Source organism: Argopecten irradians, chromosome 3, assembly GCF_041381155.1.
Source record: "Argopecten irradians isolate NY chromosome 3, Ai_NY, whole genome shotgun sequence".
Classification (NCBI taxonomy): Eukaryota; Metazoa; Mollusca; class Bivalvia; order Pectinida; family Pectinidae; genus Argopecten; species Argopecten irradians.
Window position 1 is genome coordinate 62,541,594 of NC_091136.1, and position 26,387 is coordinate 62,567,980.

Here is a 26,387-nt window from a genome sequence, read left to right on the forward strand (position 1 = left end):
TGTATATCTGGGGTAGGGAGAGGGTGGTGGGATTAGTTCTGTTGTATATCTGGGGTAGGGGAGAGGGTGGTGGGATTAGTTCTGTTGTATATCTGGGGTAGGGAGGGGTGGTGGAATTAGTTCTGTTGTATATCTGGGGTAGGGGAGGGGTGGTGGGATTAGTTCTGTTGTATATCTGGGGTAGGGGGAGAGGGTGGTGGGATTAGTTCTGTTGTATATCTGGGGTAGGGGAGGGGTGGTGGGATTAGTTCTGTTGTATATCTGGGGTAGGGGAGTGGGTGGTGGGATTAGTTCTGTTGTATATCTGGGGTAGGGGAGAGGGTGGTGGGATTAGTTCTGTTGTATATCTGGGGTAGGGGAGAGGGTGGTGGGATTAGTTCTGTTGTATATCTGGGGTAGGGGAGGGGGGTGGTGGGATTAGTTCTGTTGTATATCTGGGGTAGGGAGAGGGTGGTGGGATTAGTTCTGTTGTATATCTGGGGTAGGGGAGAGGGTGGTGGGATTAGTTCTGTTGTATATCTGGGGTAGGGGAGAGGGTGGTGGGATTAGTTCTGTTGTATATCAGGGGTAGGGGAGGGTGGTGGGATTAGTTCTGTTGTATATCTGGGGTAGGGAGAGGGTGGTGGGATTAGTTCTGTTGTATATCTGGGGTAGGGGAGGGGTGGTGGGATTAGTTCTGTTGTATATCTGGGGTAGGGGAGGGGTGGTGGGATTAGTTCTGTTGTATATCTGGGGTAGGGAGAGGGTGGTGGGATTAGTTCTGTTGTATATCTGGGGTAGGGGAGGGTGGTGGGATTAGTTCTGTTGTATATCTGGGGTAGGGAGAGGGTGGTGGGATTAGTTCTGTTGTATATCTGGGGTAGGGAGAGGGTGGTGGGATTAGTTCTGTTGTATATCTGGGGTAGGGAGGGGTGGTGGGATTAGTTCTGTTGTATATCAGGGGTAGGGAGGGGTGGTGGGATTAGTTCTGTTGTATATCTGGGGTAGGGGAGGGGTGGTGGGATTAGTTCTGTTGTATATCTGGGGTAGGGGAGGGTGGTGGGATTAGTTCTGTTGTATATCTGGGGTAGGGGAGGGTGGTGGGATTAGTTCTGTTGTATATCTGGGGTAGGGGAGGGGTGGTGGGATTAGTTCTGTTGTATATCTGGGGTAGGGGAGGGTGGTGGGATTAGTTCTGTTGTATATCTGGGGTAGGGGAGAGGGTGGTGGGATTAGTTCTGTTGTATATCTGGGGTAGGGGAGGGGTGGGTGGGATTAGTTCTGTTGTATATCTGGGGTAGGGGAGGGGTGGTGGGATTAGTTCTGTTGTATATCTGGGGTAGGGAGGGGTGGTGGGATTAGTTCTGTTGTATATCTGGGGTAGGGAGAGGGGTGGTGGGATTAGTTCTGTTGTATATCTGGGTAGGGAGAGGGTGGTGGATGTTCTGTTGTATATTGGGGTAGGGAGGGGTGGTGGGATTAGTTCTGTTGTATATCTGGGGTAGGGGAGGGGTGGTGGGATTAGTTCTGTTGTATAATCTGGGGTAGGGGAGAGGGTGGTGGGATTAGTTCTGTTGTATATCTGGGGTAGGGGAGAGGGTGGTGGGATTAGTTCTGTTGTATATCTGGGGTAGGGAGAGGGTGGTGGGATTAGTTCTGTTGTATATCTGGGGTAGGGAGAGGGTGGTGGGATTAGTTCTGTTGTATATCTGGGGTAGGGGAGGGGTGGTGGGATTAGTTCTGTTGTATATCTGGGGTAGGGAGAGGGTGGTGGGATTAGTTCTGTTGTATATCTGGGGTAGGGGAGGGGTGGTGGGATTAGTTCTGTTGTATATCTGGGGTAGGGGAGGGGTGGTGGGATTAGTTCTGTTGTATATCTGGGGTAGGGGAGAGGGTGGTGGGATTAGTTCTGTTGTATATCTGGGGTAGGGGAGGGGTGGTGGGATTAGTTCTGTTGTATATCAGGGGTAGGGGAGGGGTGGTGGGATTAGTTCTGTTGTATATCTGGGGTAGGGGAGAGGGTGGTGGGATTAGTTCTGTTGTATATCTGGGGTAGGGAGAGGGTGGTGGGATTAGTTCTGTTGTATATCAGGGGTAGGGAGAGGGTGGTGGGATTAGTTCTGTTGTATATCTGGGGTAGGGGGAGGGGTGGTGGGATTAGTTCTGTTGTATATCAGGTATTAGGGTAAGGGAGGGGTGGTGGGATTAGTTCTGTTGTATATCTGGGGTAGGGGAGAGGGTGGTGGGATTAGTTCTGTTGTATATCTGGGGTAGGGGAGAGGGTGGTGGGATTAGTTCTGTTGTATATCTGGGGTAGGGGAGGGGTGGTGGGATTAGTTCTGTTGTATATCTGGGGTAGGGAGAGGGTGGTGGGATTAGTTCTGTTGTATATCTGGGGTAGGGAGAGGGTGGTGGGATTAGTTCTGTTGTATATCTGGGGTAGGGGAGTGGTTGTCGGATTGGTTCTGTTGTATATCTGAGGTAGGGAGAGGGTGGTTGAATAAGGTCTGATGGAAATCAGGGGTAGTATTATGAACTCTTGGTGGAGTAATATTAACATCATACTAATTGGTGAGGATTTATATATTTTATAGGTATATTGTAGATATTGATATACCGTGCATACTACGGTTATATTGAAGGGACTAAGGGTTTAAAATGGTTGGAGGTAGCTTTCAGGGTGTATTCTTTAGATGGAACAGAGTGGCATAAAGGGTTAGATCGAAGGGAGTAATATTTTAGCATTAGATTTGTATTATATAAGATATGATGGAGCAGTATTTGTCAATATGTAGGCGTAATATTAACGGTTACATTTGGGGGGATGAATACATTAAGAAGTATTCCAAGGCCTGTTTGGATATAGAAGTGCCTTGGAGGGTATTCAAAGGTTCTATTTGAGGAGGTAATACTCTTGGGTTATATTTGAGGAGTTTTAAAATATGAATTAGAAAAATATCCTTAACAGATACCTACCTCAATCTTAATAAGGTCCAGGCGTTTGAGTTTTCGGTGGGTCTCCTCCACAGCAGTTGATGACTTACAACAACAGGACGTCCACATGGCGCACTGTATGACCGATACGGCCCAGTGGAGGATAGCTACAACACTCAGTGTAAGGTAGAGGGTCCAGGTCGCCGAGGGGTCATCCTCATCCCCGGTGTACACAACACTAGTCACGATGACCAACACTACCAGCCATACCCCATCTTCAAACAGCAAGAACTTCAGCAGCCTCTTACCATGCTGTAAGAGTTGGGTCTGCCACACATTAGGGGAAGCCGAATGGATTCGGTTGTTAAAACCCTTCCAGTTCTTCACAGCACTGATAACAAATGTTACTGTTGCAAGTGACGCCGTTATCCATATTATAAAGAAGATGAGAATGCCGAACTTGTCACCATTCTCTCCAGGCTTGCTGATCTTTAAACAAGTGACAGTGTGAGAGACCTCTGTGGTGAAAAACTCTATGGGGATGACCGGTAGGATGGACAGAAGGATGGAAATGACCTTCTGTGGAATGACCACTACCAGGAACACGTTCCGATGGAAGGAGGATATCTGTGATGATTTACCGGGGTTAATAATCCCAAGCAGTATTATACCAGCTGTCAGGTAGCCACACACGCAGTCAAATATCCCAAACTGTACAAAAAATCCAGCCGCAGAACAAACTTCATTTAAATTACTTTTTAGGGAGATATAAAATAAAATCAGGCCAAGTCCTAGAAATAAATGTGCTACGTCAATGGTAAGGAGGGCATATTTCCAGAGTTTGGGGAGGGAGAACTCGCGGGACACTTTATACAGTAGTGAACAGAGATTGAAAACGAATCCCACTAGTGCTAGTGTTAACAGGACAAGCTCCAATACCTGACTGGTGTAGGGCCTATCTGCCATGCTCGCCCCACTCAAATTATATATAATCAATGCAAACAGACAAGCATACAAAGCTCAGGTAAGGTAGGCCCATAGCACATAGGTAACACGTTCCATTAATTTTCCTTAAGATTAGGAGCCACTCCAGCCTATAGGTTCCTTTTGTAATTCACATTACTTGGCATTAAAAATATTGACAGTGGCCGATTGCTGGCTTTTAAAATGTATAAGTTTCAGGCTTGGTTGTGTGGTATCATCTTTACTTTGTGATTGTAACTCCCCGGTATCAAATGACGGCACATATCTATGGCTTGTGTAGAAATCCATTACAATCTGAAATAAAAACATGTAACATTATCCATCACTTGAAATATACACCAAAAGGTTAATGATATGGCCGAGTAACTATATTACAATACATATAAAACAGTTTAATTCAGTATGGTTATATAGGTTCTACTCAGGGAACTAATATAAACCAACCAAATTAGTAATCATTACCTTAACATAAGAAAATGGTAATCACTCCAAAAGAATTACCATTTGGAATGACAGACATGCACAGACTACCAACAAATTGTGACTAGAATAAACAAATGAAAATCTAGATTACATGAGCTATTCCCCGGATCATGTATGGAACAATACAGAAATGTAAGGAATAGTCATCAAAGTTATTAATCCTGTACAACAACACAGACAATTTCACCACCCAACCCTGTCCTTATTTTATAATCAATCCTACACGCTCCAATAAACTTTGTTGGCCGTTTACTGTGTATAAAACATTCACTGGAGATGAATATTGATTTTCCTATTGCTAACACTTATTAAATCAACTACAAAGTGTTTTAACAAAATAAAATAATGTGTTCTTTTGAAATGCCTGTTTTTGGGGGCTTTTTAGCAAGAAAACAAATTATAACCTTTTGTTATGTTTTAATTTATTCAATGTTTTTCTTTTATCTTCCAATATAGAACCAGGAAAAAATAAACATTTCTTAATCTAAAGGTCTGTATGAAATAAAACAATTGAGTATCAAATTCAAGATACTTTGATTGGTTACCATTATAAAATGTACTGTAATAGAATATCTGTACTAATTAAATATAAAATGTACTGTAATAGAATATCTGTACTAATTAAATATAAAATGTACTGTAATAGAATATCTGTACTAATTAAATATAAAATGTACTTTAATAGAATATCTGTACTTATTAAATATAAAATGTACTGTAATAGAATATCTGTACTAATTAAATATAAAATGTACTGTAATAGAATATCTGTACTAATTAAATATAAAATGTACTGTAATAGAATATCTGTACTAATTAAATATAAAATGTACTGTAATAGAATATCTGTACTAATTAAATATAAAATGTACTGTAATAGAATATCTGTACTTATTAAATATAAAATGTACTGTAATAGAATATCTGTACTTATTAAATATAAAATGTACTGTAATAGAATATCTGTACTTATTAAATATAAAATGTACTTTAATAGAATATCTGTACTTATTAAATATAAAATGTACTGTAATAGAATATCTGTACTAATTAAATATAAAATGTACTGTATGTACTAATTAAATGAGCAGCTTATCATAGTTATCTCCTCCTTATCCCAAAGAAGGACTTTCTTATAAGGAAAATAGGAAAACCCATACTTAACCTCTGTAGCACTGAATGACAGTCAAGGTCATTTGCTTGAACAAACTTGCTAGCTATTCATGCAAAACACATACCATATTCGACGAAATAAGCGCCTATGCCCCTATAAGCACCCCTCCCCCTTTTAAAGGCCTCGATTTCAATTGCCCAGGCATAAATAAAGACCAAAACTACACAAAACTGTATAGATTTGCAATACAATTTCGGCTTATTAGCACATTTTCATTTTTTAATTTTTTAAATGGCCTGGGCGCTTATTGGGTGGAATACGGTATTTGTTTTCTTGGCCTTTCAGTTATTGAGGAAAAGCTGTTTGAATTTAGAAGATCGCTGCACAGCACTTCGTCATTAAGAAGAAATTGTTTAAGCTTTATTAACCTATATGACCTTTAATGAAGGTCAAGTTCTATGATTTGAAGAAACTTGCTACCCATATAACTATATAAGCATCATATGTCTCACCGAGTTTAGAAAACCCCTGAAATGCCTTCTGTTTCATTGTTTTTTTTCTTAAGCTAGCCTGTTCATTTCCCAATGAGGAGGACAAAGAAGGTAGCTGTGTCGGACAATTCAGGAATTAACAGGATGCATTAGGTGGTCGTGTATATATATTTTCTTTTACATTTTCCCTGTTAAATCAATTCTATCCAAAACAAAATTCAATTAATAATTGAACAATGCATTGATTGTGGTGCATGTTATTATTAATTTTACATTAAGGTTTAGCCTTTGGCTTCCGCTTTCATATTTATATGGGATAAAATAATATCGTTATATTTGTGTCAACATCAATGTACACCTCCACCCGCTATCAGTGGTAAAACTCTCATTCTTCTCAGCTGGTACTGTGCCAAGTCGTATGTAAGTAATTAAATGTTTAAATCCTGGTACCATTCTGCTCACTCCAAATAGTTTCTTGCTGATATTGGTCATATGTGTAGTCTGAAATGGTGTGATCATCCAGGCGCCCCTCCCACCCTGTACTACCCTACCTCTACCATCTCAGTACCAGCTCTATCTCTACTGGTCAGTGATGATTACAACCCATGTTTATAACCAGCTGTCTGTATGCTAGTTTCATGACCAGTACCAGACGGCTGGTGACAGCGGTGGGATGACTAGACTTTGGTACACTTTGGTGGAGTTGGCACGGGTCTACTCAATGTAGACTGTGTGGGTATTCAGTATTATTACAGTTTGTCACACAAACCTATCTGTGTGATGAAAACACTAAAGAGATTAAGGCCTTGTATGTCAACATTGATATAGGACTTACCAAATCTAACAAGTGTTTGCTACCCGAGGCCCCAACATTTCGTTTTCTAAAGAAAAGTCTCCTTCAGCCATTAGATACGGGGCTAGTTGTTACCGACACACGCAACTGTTGTCTCTTTAGTACCAAGTATTTCACCTTTAATATCTAACACCTTATATTTGATATTTAAATAATATGAACATATTTAAAAGTCATCTTAAAAAATTGATTTCATAAAGGAACAATGAAAAATCTCCAGCTATCACTGATACATGATCTATTAGATCTTGCGTCTCATATACTTAGTAGTTGATGACCTTTTGAATGAATCTACATTTTCAGCCATTTAAAACATTTCAATTTGGAAATGATATATCTAGTTAATAACACCAAGTGAAAATAATTGTAGAAATTTTTATTTCTTTCCTTTTGTGAAATATCAAATTAAGCAACATTATTGACTTTTCTTATTACATGTTACATAAAATAACCATTATTCTATTGAATTACACCTCTGCAATGTGATATTAAATTCCTTGTTCCTTGTCATTAAGCACTATAATTGATATTAAAAGAGAGAGAGGACTCTTCCAAATACTACAAGATTTTAATTTTGAATACTTTTTATAGTAGACAATCTTTATCATAAAAATTTATGTCACTATTATTTATTTTCATAGGATAATGAGAAAAATATTGTTTCCAAACTTTGTTAACCCTTTAATAAATATAGTTATAGATTTTGATAGGTGATAGGTACCGGTCAATAAATATTGATAAAAGCCATTGTCTTTGAGCCCTTAAAACCATTAAAGTGAGTTTTTACGCAGAAAGGAAAATCTGTAAAAGTCAAAGAAATAACAATCACAGAGGGATCTGTATATGGTGCAAAATTATTTATGTCAGTGAAAGTTTTTAAAAAAATCTGTATGTACTTTTTTACATTTTCAGTCTTACAAGCATTAAAGCAAATTTTGATGCAAATAATTGTCAAAAATAAGGTGAATTGAAAATATTCTAAATATTTCTACACTATCTTATAACCATTATTCCCAGACAGTAACATGAACACTTACATGACAATAACAGGAACAATAACATGACAATGACAGGAACACTAACATGACAATAACAGGAACACTAACATGACAATAACAGGAACACTAACATGACAACAACAGGAACACTAACATGACAATAACAGGAACACTAACATGACATTAACAGGAACAATAACATGACAATAACAGGAACACTAACATGACAATAACAGGAACACTAACATGACAATAACATAAGAGGAACAATAACATGACAATGACATGACAATAACAGGAACACTAACCTGACAATGACAGAAACACTAACATGACAATAACAGGAACACTAATATGACAATAACAGGAACACTAACATGACAATGACAGGAACACTAACATGACAATAACAAGAACACTAACATGACAATAACAGGAACACTAATATGACAATTACAGGAACACTTATATGACAATAACAGGAACACTAACATGACAATAACAGGAACACTAACATGACAATAACAAGAACACTAACCTGACAATGACAGGAACACTAACATGACAATAACAGGAACACTAATATGACAATAACAGGAACACTAACATGACAATAACAGGAACACTAACATGACAATAACAAGAACAATAACATGAAAATAACAGGAACACTAACATGACAATAACAGGAACACTAACATGACAATAAAAGGAACACTAACATGACAACAAGAGGCCCATGGGCCTTAACGGTCACCTGAGTTAGAATATATAATGAAACAAATAATGAAACAAATTAAAGACATATAAACACTATATGCTGGGCCTTGAAGTTGGTCAGTGATTGGTCAGTGGGGGTCAGTCATAGAAAATTTACACTAACATGACAATAATAGGAACACTAACATGACAATAACAGGAACACTTACATGACAATAACAGAAACAAACAAGGACATAGTCATTCAGATCCCCCGCCAATGGAGATATCAAAGCTGAAGTAAGTTGGATTGTGGAGACTTATGTGTATGAAAAAAACCCAGGAAAAAAGGAAGTTGAGCTAAAGAAAGATGGAGTATAATTCAAGTAGAGCGGGGCTGCAATTGTTGAATCAGGTATACAGCCTTGACATTTATATTAGACTATATACACAAAGATGGATGGAGTTTTGCAAAGTAACATTACCATTTACCATATTTTCAGCAATGTTTCCATGGTAACGGAAAAGGTGCAAAAAATGAAAACCTAAAAATAGCAAAAGGTACTACTAGACCATAAAAAGAATGTGTCTATGAAGTTTCGTGGAAATATCTCTGCTGGTTTTAGAGTTATGCTCCGGAAATGAACCTGCTACAAAAATATATTTTCAGCAATGTTTCTATGGTTACAGAAAAAAGCACAAAAAGTGAAAATCTAAAAATAGCAAAAGGCACTACTAGACCATAAGAACAATGTGTCTATGAAGTTTCATGGAAATATCTCTGCTGGTTTTAGAGTTGTGCTCCGGAAACGATTCTTACACAAAAATCTGCCATTTTCAGCAATGTTTCCATGGTTACAGAAAAAAGTACAAAAAGTGAAAACCTTAAAATAGCAAAAGGCACTACTAGACCATAAGACTAATGTGCCTATGGAGTTCCGTGCATATATCTCAACCTGTTTTCCAGTTATGCTGCGGAAACGAACCTGGTACAAAAATATGATATTTTCAGCAATGTTTCCATGGTTACGGAAAAAGTGCAAAAAATGAAAACCTAAAAATAGCAAAAGGCACTACTAGACCATAAGAACAATGTGTCTATGAAGTTTCATGGAAATATCTCTGCTGGTTTTAGAGTTGTGCTCCGGAAACGATTCTTACACAAAAATCTGCCATTTTCAGCAATGTTTCCATGGTTACAGAAAAAAGAACAAAAAGTGAAAACCTTAAAATAGCAAAAGGCACTACTAGACCATAAGACCAATGTGTCTATGAAGTTTCGTGGAAATATCTCTTCTGGTTTTAGAGTTATGCTCCAGAAAAGAACCTGGTACAAAAATATGATATTTTCAGCAATGTTTCCATGATTACGGAAAAAATGCAAAAAATGAAAACCTAAAAATAGCAAAAGGCACTACTAGACCATAAGACTAATGTGTGTATGAAGTTTCATGGAAATATCTCCACTGGTTTTAGAGTTATGCTCCGGAAACCATTCGTACGGACGGACGGACAGACGGACGGACGAACGGACGGACGGAACCCATTTGTATATCCCCTGCCAACTTCGTTGGGCGGGTGATTAAAATGGATTGGACTAATAAATATTGACAATACAGAAGAGTTTATTCAATTTTAGTGACTATTTACACCATATGATATACAATCATATAGGATAATAAGTTTCCATGGTAACAGAAAAAGTATCGAAAATGAAAGGTTCCCATTAGCAAAAGGCACAACTAGAGCACTAGCCTAACATGTACAGAAAGTTTCGTGTAGCCAAGTTGAACGGTTTAGGAGTTATAGCCCGGAAACGATACTCGGACGGACGGACGGACGGACGGACGGACGGACGGACGGACGGACGGACGGACAGAGCCCAAATCAATATCCCCCGCAAACGCGTTTCGCGGGGGATAACAATGACAGGAACACTAAAATGACAATAACAGGAACACTAACATGACAATTACATGAACAATAACATGACAATAAGAGGAAAAATAACATGACAATAACAGGAACACTAACATGACAATAACAGGAACACTAATATGACAATAACAGGAACACTGATATGACAATAACAGGAACACTAATATGACAATAAAAGGAACAATAACATGAAAATAACAGGAACACTAACATGACAATAAAAGGAACACTAACATGACAATTACAGAAACAAATAATTACAGGAACACTAACATGACAATAACAGGAACACAAACATGACAATAACGGGAACACTAACATGACAATAACAGGAACAAATAATTACAGGAACACTAACATGACAATAACAGGAACACTAACTTGAAAATAACAGGAACACTAACATGACAATAACAGAAACAAATAATTACAGGAACACTAACATGACAATAATAGGAACACTAACACTAACAAGAAAATAACATGAACAAACAATGACAGGTACACTAACATGACAATAACAGGAACACTAACATGACAATAACAGGAACAAATAATTACAGGAACACTAACATGACAATAACAGGAACACTAACTAGAAAATAACAGGAACACTAACATAACAATAACAGAAACAAACAATGACAGGTACACTAACATGACAATAACAGGAACACTAACATGACAATAATAGGAACACTAACATGACAATAACAGGAACACTTACATGACAATAACAGAAACACTAACATGACAATAATAGGAACACTAACATGACAATAACAGGACATGACAATAACAGAACACTTACATGACAATAACAGAAACAACTAATGACAGGAACACTAACATGACAATGACAGGAACACTAACATGACAATAACAGGAACACTAACATGACAATAACAGGAACACTTACATGACAATAACAGAAACAACTAATGACAGGAACACTAACATGGCAATAACAGGAACACTAACATGACAATAACAGGAACACTAACATGACAATAACAGGAACACTAACATGAAAATAACAGGAACACTAACATGACAATACAACAGTGAAAGCATTTGCATTTTAACATAAACAAAAGCACACACAACATGATGAAACATGGTAGTGATTAACAAAACAGGAAAGACATACATCAAAATCTGAGACAAAATTATTCTCATACCAGTAATCAAAACAGGAACCACTCATCTAATACTTTTAGGAAATATCTTCACAGAATAACTCTGCATGATGATAACATGAATATCATTGTATGATAATAACAGAAATGTCCTCATATGATAAAACTTATATACATATCCAATCATTATACAGATCACACTTGTCTTTGTAGATTTGCTGATTAGAACAATGACAGTATCACAACATCTAACTTATTCATGGAGTATTGTTAACACTACACATATATAACTTCACTGTGAAAACTTCATGGCACCATGAACAAATTCAAAAAAATATAGTAATATTGACTTGATTTCCATAAACAATTAGTTGACACATGCCAATGTCATTTATATTTAAACAATAATTTACATGCATCCATATATCCCTAAAAGTATGTCTTGTTTCACCTCACGTTTCTGATTTCTACCATTTTGTTCCACACCAGGACTGGTTTATCATTACAATATGGGGAAGACAGGCCATATGATATACCCAATGATGCATATTGGGTCATGGATGGATGATTATAATTAAGTCAGCTGATCAATTATGGAGTGTTGCTGGTACACAGTTCTATGGTCAGGATACACACACTATAAAACTACCAGCTCCACTGTCAAACAAAATACACTGAAGGTCATAGCACAAAGGTGGAACATCACTAGCTAAGGACTGCAACATACAAAATGAAGTTAAGATTGAATGACAACTAGGTCATAGTATAAAGAAAAGGAAAAACTAGGTCACAGGATAAGAAAAAGGGCACAGCTAGGTCATGGAATGAAGAATAGGGCACAACTAGGTCATGGAATAAAGAATATGGTACAACTAGGTCACAGTATAAGAAATGGGCACTATTGGCTCCCAAGTTAAGGAAAGGCACTAGTACCCTAAGTATGTTATAAGGTATGAAATAAAACAATTTAAGGTCACAAAATCAGACTGAGACACTACTAATTTACAAGCTAAGGAAAAGATAGTACAAGGTCATTGATCCATAACTAGGCCAAGAAAATTGCATGACTGTCCCAGCAGGCTAAGACAGATACTTGCATGACTAGATCACCTTTTTGATACATATAATGGCAATCAAAAGTGATAAATAAATATATTCTAAACAAAGATCTGGTCGGCTCATTGTCGGCCTTGTACTGAATTGGAAATTAAATTTTAAACAACTAAGGTGGCCCTGAATTCTCATTTAAAAGGACTATTACCATTTCTTTTCACAAATTCTGAACGAACCATCAATTTTCTGCTATCTAACTTAATCCAAGAATTGTTCATCTAAGCCTTTGCTGGTTTATCAGTACCAACCTTAGAGTCGAATACTAAAGTAAAAAAAAACTTGTTCTTTAAATCATTTAAAATCAAATCAAGTCTTGAATATCAATAGCTATGATTTACAGTCAAACCTGTACGGTAAATTGAACAGGTTTGGAAAGGTTGCTTGATATGTCAGAGTTTTAATAAAACAAGATAGATCTAGTAAAGCCTAGAACTGAGCCCTTTGCCTTCCAAATATTTAGGTAATCGATATTATAGATTTAATATTTAACACAATCAAATAGTAGAAGTCTTTATATGTTGTGAATTACCAATATAGTTGTAAGTCCCTGATCAAACATCACATACTATAGAAGCCTGTGCTAGCTTTCATGTGGCCGATGCCTAAGCTTACAGGGCTTTTACAATGTGACCCGTCACGTAAAGCTATCATATTATCAAAAGTTGTCTTCTGCTGGTAAATCCCCTCTTTGTCACACCCGATGGCTGTGATCTTTATAAATTAGATTTTGGTGAGTGGAGAAATGCCCCCTACTTTACACTGTAGTAATATTTGTACTAAAACTGTTTAATATGACAACCTATCATTATACCTTACACAAATCACGGTGATAACCACAACACCAAAACCCAGGACTAGACTCACTGATACCCATAACACCAATACTCAGGACTAGACCCACTGATACCCACAACACAAATACCCAGGACTAGACTCACTGATACCCATAACACCAATACCCAGGACTAGACCCACTGATACCCAAAACACCAATACTCAGGACTAGACCCACTGATACCCATAACACCAATACTCAGGACTAGACCCACTGATACCCACAACACAAATATCCAGGACTAGACTCACTGATACCCACAACACCAATACTCAGGACTAGACCCACTGATACCCATAACACCAATACTCAGGACTAGACCCACTGATACCCACAACACAAATATCCAGGACTGGACCCACTGATACCCACAACACAAATACCCAGGACTAGACCCACTGATACCCACAACACAAATACCCAGGACTAGACCCACTGATACCCACAACACAAATACCTAGGACTAGACCCACTGATACCATAACACCAATACCCAGGACTAGACCCACTGATACCCAGGACTAGACCCACTGATACCCAAAACACAAATACCCAGGACTAGACCCACTGATACCCATAACACCAATACCCAGGACTAGACCCACTGATACCCACAACACCAATACCCAGGACTAGACTCACTGATACCCAAAACACAAATACCCAGGACTAGACCCACTGATACCCACAACACCAATACCCAGGACTAGACCCACTGATACCCACAACACCAATACCCAGGACTAGACCCACTGATACCCACAACACCAATACCCAGGACTAGACTCACTGATACCCAAAACACAAATACCCAGGACTAGACCCACTGATACCCATAACACCAATACCCAGGACTAGACCCACTGATACCCACAACACCAATACCCAGGACTAGACCTACTGATACCCACAACACCAATACCCAGGACTAGACTCACTGATACCCAAAATACAAATACCCAGGACTAGACCCACTGATACCCACAACACCAATACCCAGGACTAGACCCACTGATACCCACAACACCAATACCCAGGACTAGACCCACTGATACCAAGGACTAGACCCACTGATACCCATAACACCAATACCCAGGACTAGACCCACTGATACCCAGGACTAGACCCACTGATACCCATAACACCAATACCCAGGACTAGACCCACTGATACCCAAAACACAAATACCCAGGACTAGACCCACTGATACCCATAACACCAATACCCAGGACTAGACTCACTGATACCCAAAATACAAATACCCAGGACTAGACCCACTGATACCCACAACACCAATACCCAGGACTAGACCCACTGATACCCACAACACCAATACCCAGGACTAGACTCACTGATACCCAAAATACAAATACCCAGGACTAGACCCACTGATATCCATAACACCAATACCCAGGACTAGACCCACTGATACCAAGGACTAGACCCACTGATACCCATAACACCAATACCCAGGACTAGACCCACTGATACCCAGGACTAGACCCACTGATACCCATAACACCAATACCCAGGACTAGACCCACTGATACCCAAAACACAAATACCCAGGACTAGACCCACTGATACCCAAAGCACCAATACCCAGGACTAGACTCACTGATACCCACAACACCAATACTCAGGACTAGACCCACTGATACCCATAACACCAATACCCAGGACTAGACCCACTGATACCCAGGACTAGACCCACTGATACCCATAACACCAATACCCAGGACTAGAACCACTGATACCAAAACACAATACCCAGGACTAGACCCACTGATACCCACAACACCAATACCCAGGACTAGACCCACTGATACCCAAAACACACAATACCCAGGACTAGACCCACTGATACCCAAAACACCAATACCCAGGACTAGACCCACTGATACCCAAAACACCAATACCCAGGACTAGACCCACTGATACCCACAACACCAATACCCAGGACTAGACCCACTGATACCCACAACACCAATACCCAGGACTAGACCCACTGATACCCACAACACCAATACCCAGGACTAGACCCACTGATACCCAAAACACAAATACCCAGGACTAGACCCACTGATACCCAAAACACCAATACCCAGGACTAGACCCACTGATACCCACAACACCAATACCCAGGACTAGACCTACTGATACCCAAAACACAAATACCCAGGACTAGACCCACTGATACCCACAACACCAATACCCAGGACTAGACCCACTGATACCCAAAACACAAATACCCAGGACTAGACCCACTGATACCCACAACACCAATACCCAGGACTAGACCCACTTATAGCTTACAATTGTTACCTTGTATTTGATATAGGAAATTATCTGAATTGTTACAGAAACTTTTGACTTACTTTGGTATAGATATGGATTCTTTAGATTCTGAAAGCAAACGACTTGAACAAATATGATTTAAGAATCTTTAGACAAAATTGTATAAAGATGAAAAAACTAGCATGAAGCTGTCTATTCATTGTATACACACAAAAACTTATAACTTTTTCTTGAGAATCTGAGTGTGATTACATAAAAAGTTGAGTTAAAATATTTACTATATAAAATATAAGTCAAGTGTACAATGAGTGTTGATCCCTGTTGTGGGCTGGTATTGGACCATAGAATTCTCTCAGTCCAACCTTAATGCAAATAGCTTAAGCAGTGCAAACATTGTTAGATAAGGGGTAAACAATAAAAGTTACAAGTCTTAAAGCGGGAGCCCTGTAATACAGCACACAGATCGATGTAATCAATCAGCATCTGTCCTATTACACGACATACACAGAGCGTGCTACACATAAGTTATAGGGGATCTCAACAAATCTTATCACTTCATTCACATAAGTGTGATAACATTGCACAGTTAAAATGAAACAAATGATAAAAATGAGATTTCTATGTAACTACATTTCATGTGGTTTAAATCAACAAGAAATTTAAATTCAAGAAAATTTAAGTAAAAAAAGTTGAAAATAAAAGGAATCGGTCATTAACATCTCTTAGCCTCTAAATTATCATAAGAATTATAAATGATTATTTGTCTCACTTATCCTGCTTTCTATACAATATTGTTAGAAGACAAAAAAGACAGATACTTCTCCTAGTATAGTACTAGCACTTGACCAAGCCTCAGTAAAATCAGATCTATATAAACATTTATAAACTTTGACAAAAGGTTAACTTTAATACCAATTTGTAAAATTTCCCAAACTTTTGAATACTTTACCACAATGGTATTAGAACCTGGTTAATGATTTTGTCAATCTTTGCACATAATTTATGTTCTAAAAGATGCAAATTGTAACTAAATGAAATTTCATTAAGATTGGTAATGATTTTAATAAATTCTTGAAATCAACTAAGATTTTGAATTTTTCACCCCCAAAACACTAGAACCAATATTTTTATCTTTACCTAAATAGAACTGATATCTTTGTCTATAAATACAACCCACATTTGTTCCGATTCCAGGTATAAAGATTAACTTGACCGTTAAAAGTAGACTGAGGCAAATTCTCAGTGGACTGCAACGAAATTCTTAATTTTCAACAAATGTTCTGAATGATGCCATATACTGGGGGTACCTTTCTGAATGATGCCATATACTGGGGGTACCTTTTTGAATGATGCCATATACTGGGGGTACCTTTTTGAATGATGCCATATACTGGGGTACCTTTTTGCATATACTGGGGTACCTTTTTGAATGATGCCATATACTGGGGTACCTTTTTGAATGATGCCATATACTGGGGGTACCTTTTTGGGAAATATGGACTTTAATACAAATGCTGACAATGCTGCTGGTGGAAAAGCAATATATTAGTCTTGCCATACTAGACTATTGTTAAATATGCCAGACCAAAATTGAATTCTTTTGGCTTTTCCATAGTTGCCTTTTTGACCAGGAATTGGGTCAAGGTCATTCATTCTAAGTAACTTTGTACACATTTCACTTCAGCATGCTACAGAGCCACTGACATATCTACAAGCATCTTAAGGCTATCGAGATCACCTAAAGTCAAGGTCATCGATGTGAACAACTTGATTTCCATAGATTGCTACCTGTGTATAAACAAACATTTTGTTACAAGAAGTCACAGAGTTGCCACGGTACCTTACAAAAAAATGTTTTACTTAATATCTCAAAGTTTTAAGCAGGATTATATTCTGACTGTGTCTAAAGTTACATCTACTACAAATTATAACTTGGAATCTCACAGGTTTTCAAGTCCCAAGAGACAACAACTGACACAAAACTGGAAACTGAAATGAGTTGAGTAAAGTACTCTCTTTCCTAATCTACAAGAAAATGCAAAATTTACCTGTTTGCCTATACAAAGTCTAACCTTTATAGTAAAATGCATCTGAATGTCTTACTAACTAAGATCGTGCCAGTGAATATACCAAAGTTCATTATAAAATTGACCTGTGTTATTTTCAGAGAAGCAAACCTTTCAGAGAAGTTGTTTATTAATACTCCAGGACAGTGCTGTCTAGAACGTTCGACAAACTAAGTATGACCTTCACTATTATTTAGAGGTCAAATAAAGGAACAAGTAGCACAAAACCCTTAGCTACAATACTTCATATAAAAATATGCCTTTTAAGTCCTATAACTGGGGGTACAACTCCTGTGGAACATTTGGGCAACCAGTTGTCTTATTGAACACTTATAATCATTATAACAGGGCTACCACAAGTCTTATAGAACACTTATATGTAATTATTATAGCTGGGCTACCACAAGTCATATAGAACACTTATATGTAATTATTATAGCTGGGCTACCACAAGTCTTATTGAACACTTATAATCATTATAACAGGGCTACCACAAGTCTTATAGAACACTTATATGTAATCATTATAACAGGGCTACCACAAGTCTTATAGAACACTTATATGTAATTATTATAGCTGGGCTACCACAAGTCTTATTGAACACTTATAATCATTATAACAGGGCTACCACAAGTCTTATAGAACACTTATATGTAATCATTATAACAGGGCTACCACAAGTCTTATAGAACACTTATATGTAATCATTATAACAGGGCTACCACAAGTCTTATAGAACACTTATATGTAATCATTATAACAGGGCTACCACAAGTCTTATAGAACAATTATATGTAATCATTATAGCTGGGCTACCACAAGTCTTATAGAACACTTTATTAATCATTATAACAGGGCTACCACAAGTCTTATAGAACACTTATATGTAATCATTATAACAGGGCTACCACAAGTCTTATAGAACATTATATGTAATCATTATAGCTGGGCTACCACAAGTCTTATAGAACACTTATATGTAATCATTATAACAGGGCTACCACAAGTCTTATAGAACACTTATATGTAATCATTATAACAGGGCTACCACAAGTCTTATAGAACACTTATATGTAATCATTATAGCTGGGCTACCACAAGTCTTATAGAACACTTATATGTAATCATTATAACAGGGCTACCACAAGTCTTATAGAACACTTATATGTAATCATTATAACAGGGCTACCACAAGTCTTATAGAACACTTATATGTAATCATTATAACAGGGCTACCACAAAGTCTTATAGAACACTTATATGTAATCATTATAACAGGGCTACCACAAGTCTTATAGAACACTTATATGTAATCATTATAACAGGGCTACCACAAGTCTTATAGAACACTTATATGTAATCATTATAACATGGGCTACCACAAGTCTTATAGAACACTTATATGTAATCATTATAACAGGGCTACCACAAGTCTTATAGAACACTATATGTAATCATTATAACAGGGCTACCACAAGTCTTATAGAACACTTATATGTAATCATTATAACAGGGCTACCACAAGTCTTATAGAACACTTATATGTAATCATTATAACAGGGCTACCACAAGTCTTATAGAACATATATGTAATCATTATAACTGGGCTACCACAAGTCTTATAGAACACTTATATGTAATCATTATAACAGGGCTACCACAAGTCTTATAGAACACTTATATATGTAATCATTATAACAGGGCTACCACAAGTCTTATAGAACACTTATATGTAATCATTATAACAGGGCTACCACAAGTCTTATAGAACACTTATATGTAATCATTATAACAGGGCTACCACAAGTCTTATAGAACACTTATATGTAATCATTATAACAGGGCTACCACAAGTCTTATAGAACACTTATATGTAATCATTATAACAGGGCTACCACAAGTCTTATAGAACACTTATATGTAATCATTATAACAGGGCTACCACAAGTCTTATAGAACACTTATATGTAATCATTATAACAGGGCTACCACAAGTCTTATAGAACACTTATATGTAATCATTATAACTGGGCTACCACAAGTCTTATAGAACACTTATATGTAATCATTATAACAGGGCTACCACAAGTCTTATAGAACACTTATATGTAATCATTATAACAGGGCTACCACAAGTCTTATAGAATTATGAACACTTATAGTAATCATTATAACAGGGCTACCACAAGTCTTATAGAACACTTATATGTAATCATTATAACAGCTACCACAAGGAACACTTAACCAGGCTACCACAAGTCTTATAGAACACTTATATGTAATCATTATAACAGGGCTACCACAAGTCTTATAGAACACTTATATGTAATCATTATAACAGGGCTACCACAAGTCTTATAGAACACTTATATGTAATCATTATAACAGGGCTACCACAAGTCTTATAGAACACTTATATGTAATCATTATAACAGGGCTACCACAAGTCTTATAGAACACTTATATGTAATCATTATAACAGGGCTACCACAAGTCTTATAGAACACTTATATGTAATCATTATAACTGGGCTACCACAAGTCTTATAGAACAATTATATGTAATCATTTATAACAGGGCTACCACAAGTCTTATAGCGGGCTAACAACTATTGACACTTATGTAATCATTATAACAGGGCTACCACAAGTCTTATAGAACAATTATATGTAATCATTATAACAGGGCTACCACAAGTCTTATAGAACACTTATATGTAATCATTATAACAGGGCTACCACAAGTCTTATAGAACACTATATATGTAATCATTATAACAGGGCTACCACAAGTCTTATTAGAACAATCTTAGAACATATGTAATCATTATAACAGGGCTACCACAAGTCTTATAGAACACTTATATGTAATCATTATAACAGGGCTACCACAAGTCTTATAGAACAATTATATGTAATCATTATAGCTGGGCTACCACAAGTCTTATAGAACACTTATATGTAATCATTATAACAGGGCTACCACAAGTCTTATAGAACACTTATATGTAATCATTATAACAGGGCTACCACAAGTCTTATAGAACACTTATATGTAATCATTATAACAGGGCTACCACAAGTCTTATAGAACACTTATATGTAATCATTATAACAGGGCTACCACAAGTCTTATAGAACACTTATATGTAATCATTATAACAGGGCTACCACAAGTCTTATAGAACGTGTATAATCATTAAAGCTGGGCTACCACAAGTCTTATAGAACACTTATATGTAATCATTATAACAGGGCTACCACAAGTCTTATAGAACACTTATATGTAATCATTATAACAGGGCTACCACAAGTCTTATAGAACACTTATATGTAATCATTATAACAGGGCTACCACAAGTCTTATAGAACACTTATATGTAATCATTATAACAGGGCTACCACAAGTCTTATAGAACACTTATATGTAATCATTATAACAGGGCTACCACAAGTCTTATAGAACAATTATATGTAATCATTATAACAGGGCTATCACAAGTCTTATAGAACGTGTATAATCATTAAAGCTGGGCTACCACAAGTCTAATAAAGAACACTTATATGTAATCATTATAACAGGGCTACCACAAGTCTTATAGAACACTTATATGTAATCATTATAACAGGGCTACCACAAGTCTTATAGAACACTTATATGTAATCATTATAACAGGGCTACCACAAGTCACGGCTTTAGATATAATCATTATAACAGGCTACACAAGTCTTATATACCACAATCTTATAGAACAATTATATGTAATCATTATAACAGGGCTACCACAAGTCTTAAGAACATTATATGTAATCATTATAACAGGGCTACCACAAGTCTTATAGAACAATTATATGTAATCATTATAACAGGGCTATCACAAGTCTTATAGAACGTGTATAATCATTAAAGCTGGGCTACCACAAGTCTAATAAAGAACACTTAACCAAATTTCTAGTATGCCTTCACAAGAAATGATAATTACATAATGTTTTCCACAGTCAATAAAATGGTGATATACCTAGTAATTATACAGAGGTGGCCTATATGTGACCTTTTGATCTATTATTACACCTGTTTTACACACTGATAACATGTAACTGTTCAATTAAAACCATTAACTTGAACCTCCCAGCATGTCAGTAACAGTTCAGGTCTGAAGGGAAAGTCATCTCAAATCATTTTTAATTCAGCTTTAACAATGGTTTTAGCTGATCTTCATGTGTGTATTATGGACGAGACAAGGTTTTGCACTAGTCAGGAGAGATATAAAGATTTACTGACAGGAACCCTAAGGTGTTACATTAGTGTCCCAGACGGACAGCTTGATACAGCTAAATACTAATGGGGATTAGATGATCAGATGTATACACATGATAATTAACATCAGCAAGGGTGTCCAGTGTTACCTCTCTGATAGTGCATGGTCAGGCTGAAACTAGATTTCTTAAAAAAAGGGAAGACGTACATAAGAAATGTCAAAATCTGTCAATCCTAAGTTCAGCAATATTAATACCATCTAAATATTTCAAATTGTCCAAAAAGAGATAAGGTTCTAGTGTTCAGAAAGAGAAACTGTGAAACTGTGATATAATGTGTTAATCAATATAACAATAACAAATTTGTCTTTGTTTTCATACTAAATATGATATTCTAAATGGTCTTCTTTTATACCAATATGAACAAGAGATCCAAGAGATCAAACATGCTACATATAAAATTTGAGACAGATCGCTTCAGAACTTCGCCTGAGAAACAGCAGACACAAACTTCAACGACAAAATCCAAGATGGCAGCCAGTTGGACATCTTGTAGACCGATAATGGTGGGCTAAAAAAAATCTGAGAATGGTGCGAAAATCTGACATCATTGTGATGACACAATAAAGATCTTGTTATTGCATATTAATTTGGAAAAAATAATCCTTTGCAATAATACATTAAATGTATATAGAGGATCTTACACGATTGGCTATGCAATATGAAATTTATCAAACAAGTTCAATAATCTGATATGCCACGAGTCTTTAGGCTCATAATTTCTTAATGATTAATTAAGAATTAATTTGCAAACTGCTGTGAGAATCCGTTAAGATGTTTAAGTAAAATCATTATTAATAATAATGTCTTCCTAAGAATAAAAACAACAGCTCATATTTTATAAGTCTGAAATGGTATCAAATTCCTCAGATACCTTTCAATACTATAATAAGTTAATTGACCATAATGGCATCATATAAAGAGCTTTATATCCTTTGTATGACCATCAATGACAGAATTATAGAGAGTTGTACAGAGATGTCACCCAACATGATCATCCAAACAACTAGAGCATTGGGGTTTGGTTTTTGGAGATCATTTATTCTCTTTAGAATAAATCCAAAATGGTTTATGAAAACCTTATTTAAACTGATTAATATAAATCAATAAATAAAATTGCTCTTTCGAAAGTTGCTCAGAGCCATTTTGCAATCTAATCCCCTTCCTATGAATACAATTCTTTATGATATTTAATGTTAAATTGAATAACTTTACGATTTACATGCTCCTCTACAATATCGTTAAGCATTTTCTTATACTTTAAAATTGTCCTTGTTCAGTTTGTAGTACAATTAGTACAATTTACATTATTTTGTAAGCAAGCACCGGACAACATCATCCAAATAACTAGACATAATATTAAAGACCGTAACTGAATATTTATTTCTGTCTTGAGAGGCAAACCCAATCCAGTACTGATTCAAACAAAAACAAATTCTTTCGAGAGATATAAAATATTGCATCTAACTGTGTGGTATCTAAGTGGCGACTTACACAGACAATGTAATTTACAAGGCCCATTATAAATAAATCTAAAGACATTAGGTACACCATATATATGTGGGTTTTTTCTATATCACAGACTGTATAAACAATAAATGTGTATATCTAGTTTGTCTATATCACAGACTGTATAAACAATAAATGTGTATATCTAATTTGTCTATATCACAGACTGTATAGAGAGCAACCAACTAAATAATTTTACATAGACCACAGTGTTAAACTTTGTTAAAGTTTTGTACTGTATTATTAAAATAAAGGAATATTAGTTAGCTATTGTGTTCTATAATTAAAGTCTAGGTTCTCATATAACACTAAATAGAAAAAAAAGTTTGGGTCCTTCTGCTCAAACTCCAACCAGGGTAGCTTTATTGAAATCAGGCGCATTTTGCACTAAAAAATCCTGAAATTCTAATGCTTTTACCTATTCATTATCAAAGTTGATATTTTGAACCTAAATCGCAATATGAATTTCCAAATTCATATCATGGTTATCTAGGAATAATTACCTGTCAGAAAACATTTTTACTTTTGAAATTCATAATTAGCCAGCCAATCAGCGGCCGGGTTAAAATTCTATCCTGGGCTCAATCTTGTATACACAGGGGCCATTTCGAAGGTCTTTTTTTATTTAGTTGGTTGATCCCTATAAACAATAAATGTGTATATCTAGTTTGTCTATATCACAGACTGTATAAACAATAAATGTGTATATCTAGTTTGTCTATATCACAGACTGTATAAACAATAAATGTGTATATCTATTTTGTCTATATCACAGACTGTATAAACAATAAATGTGTATATCTAGTTTGTCTATATCACAGACTGTATAAACAATAAATGTGTATATCTATTTTGTCTATATCACAGACTGTATAAACAATAAATGTGTATATCTAGTTTGTCTATATCACAGACTGTATAAACAATAAATGTGTATATCTAGTTTGTCTATATCACATATTGTGTGACAGACAGTATTAAACAGAGGATACCCCACACATTTGTGGAATGTGTACCAGTGAAATGTCTACAATGACATACTGGTACTGAAACAAAGATCAATAATTCAAGTAAAAATTGATAAAACACATCAATAATTGAAAGCTTGTTAAAGCATGAATAGTTACAATCAATGGCTGGAATGTACACCAACTGTTGGATACAATGACACAGGTCTGTCAGATAATATCGGGAGGGGGGAACATGGAGCAGACTCAATCACAATGTGGGATCTATAGGAGTGGGGTGGGGGCCGTGGGAGGAGGTCACAATGATACAGGCATACTGGGGGGGGGGTGGGTGCTGAAACAGTCAGTCAGGGGGGGAGGGGAGGAGCTACGATGGGAGCACAATGATACAGGTCTGCCAGATTGTTTGGGAGGGGGGGTATGGGGGGGGAGGGGAACAGGGAGTCAATCAGGATGTTTATCTAACACAAGTGACAGTCAAAAAACCTTAAAATTGAGTAAGAGATCAATTAGATCCACAGTCAATAGATTGACAGTGGTAGTGATGATGACACACTATACAATGACATAACAGGTAACAACAACTGTACTAATTGTTGATACAAAGTAGGTCCAACTACAGCAAATAAACAGCAGGTACCATAACTATCAATGGGAACAATGATGGATCACAGGACATACAACACAGATAATGGACAATATATCACATAGAACAATGGTCAGTAAATATGACCTTCATTGACAGTAATGGACAATAATGTAACATTTTCACATGCTATTGAATTTCGTGTACTTCATGGGTGATAAGAATTTGCAAAAATAAATAGCAACAAAAAGGTTTGAATTATGAAAACAGTAGAGCTGTTAAACTGCCAAATCAAAATGCACGTACTATGGAAATTTTTAAACATGAAGATGCAAATTTAGATACATAAACAAAGCTGGAAAATACATGACATATAATGATACAAAGACAGCATAATAGACAATAAATGACAAATGTTGATATTAAAGATGCGCGAAGACATCACATGACATACAAAGGCACAAAGGACAAAACCTGACATAGGGGAAGGGAATGCCTAGGTCATCACATGACATATAAAGGCACAAAGGACAAAACCTTACATAGGGGAAGGGAATGCCTAGGTCATCACATGACATACAAAGGCACAAAGGACAAAACCTGACATAGGGGAAGGGAATGCCTAGGTCATCACATGACATACAAAGGCACAAAGGACAAAACCTGACATAGGGGAAGGGAATGCCTAGGTCATCACATGACATACAAAGGCACAAAGGACAAAACCTGACATAGGGGAAGGGAATGCCTAGGTCATCACATGACATACAAAGGCACAAAGGACAAAACCTGACATAGGGGAATGCCTAGGTCATCACATGACATACAAAGGCACAAAGGACAAAACCTGACATAGGGGAATGCCTAGGTCCTGTATACAAGTTACAAATAAATTATCCTAGGCTATCTATGACATATAGAGAATACATGGTCAGTGTCTTAAAATATACGTGGTAAGCTGTAACATGACCAGGGTTAAGAAAGACAAAAGTGGTGAGTCTATGGTGATCCATTTTTTTCTTTCTGACCCAAGCCAATACAATTTATATTTTAAGGCAATGGCCATGTCTACTTTATCCTGCAA

The 26,387-nt window shown here is 36.7% G+C and overlaps 1 protein-coding gene across 2 annotated transcripts in view; it reads right to left on the bottom strand.

Annotated features, from left to right (window-relative positions):
- Positions 1 to 26,387, bottom strand: part of LOC138319325 (uncharacterized) — a 63,320-nt gene that overhangs the window by 31,544 nt on the left and 5,389 nt on the right. For both annotated transcript variants that reach the window (XM_069262401.1, XM_069262400.1), the window contains exon 2: positions 2,956 to 4,191. In XM_069262401.1, coding sequence (XP_069118502.1) covers positions 2,956 to 3,879 — 924 coding nt within the window. In that variant the 5' untranslated portion in view covers positions 3,880 to 4,191. The remainder of the gene's footprint in view (positions 1 to 2,955; positions 4,192 to 26,387) is intronic.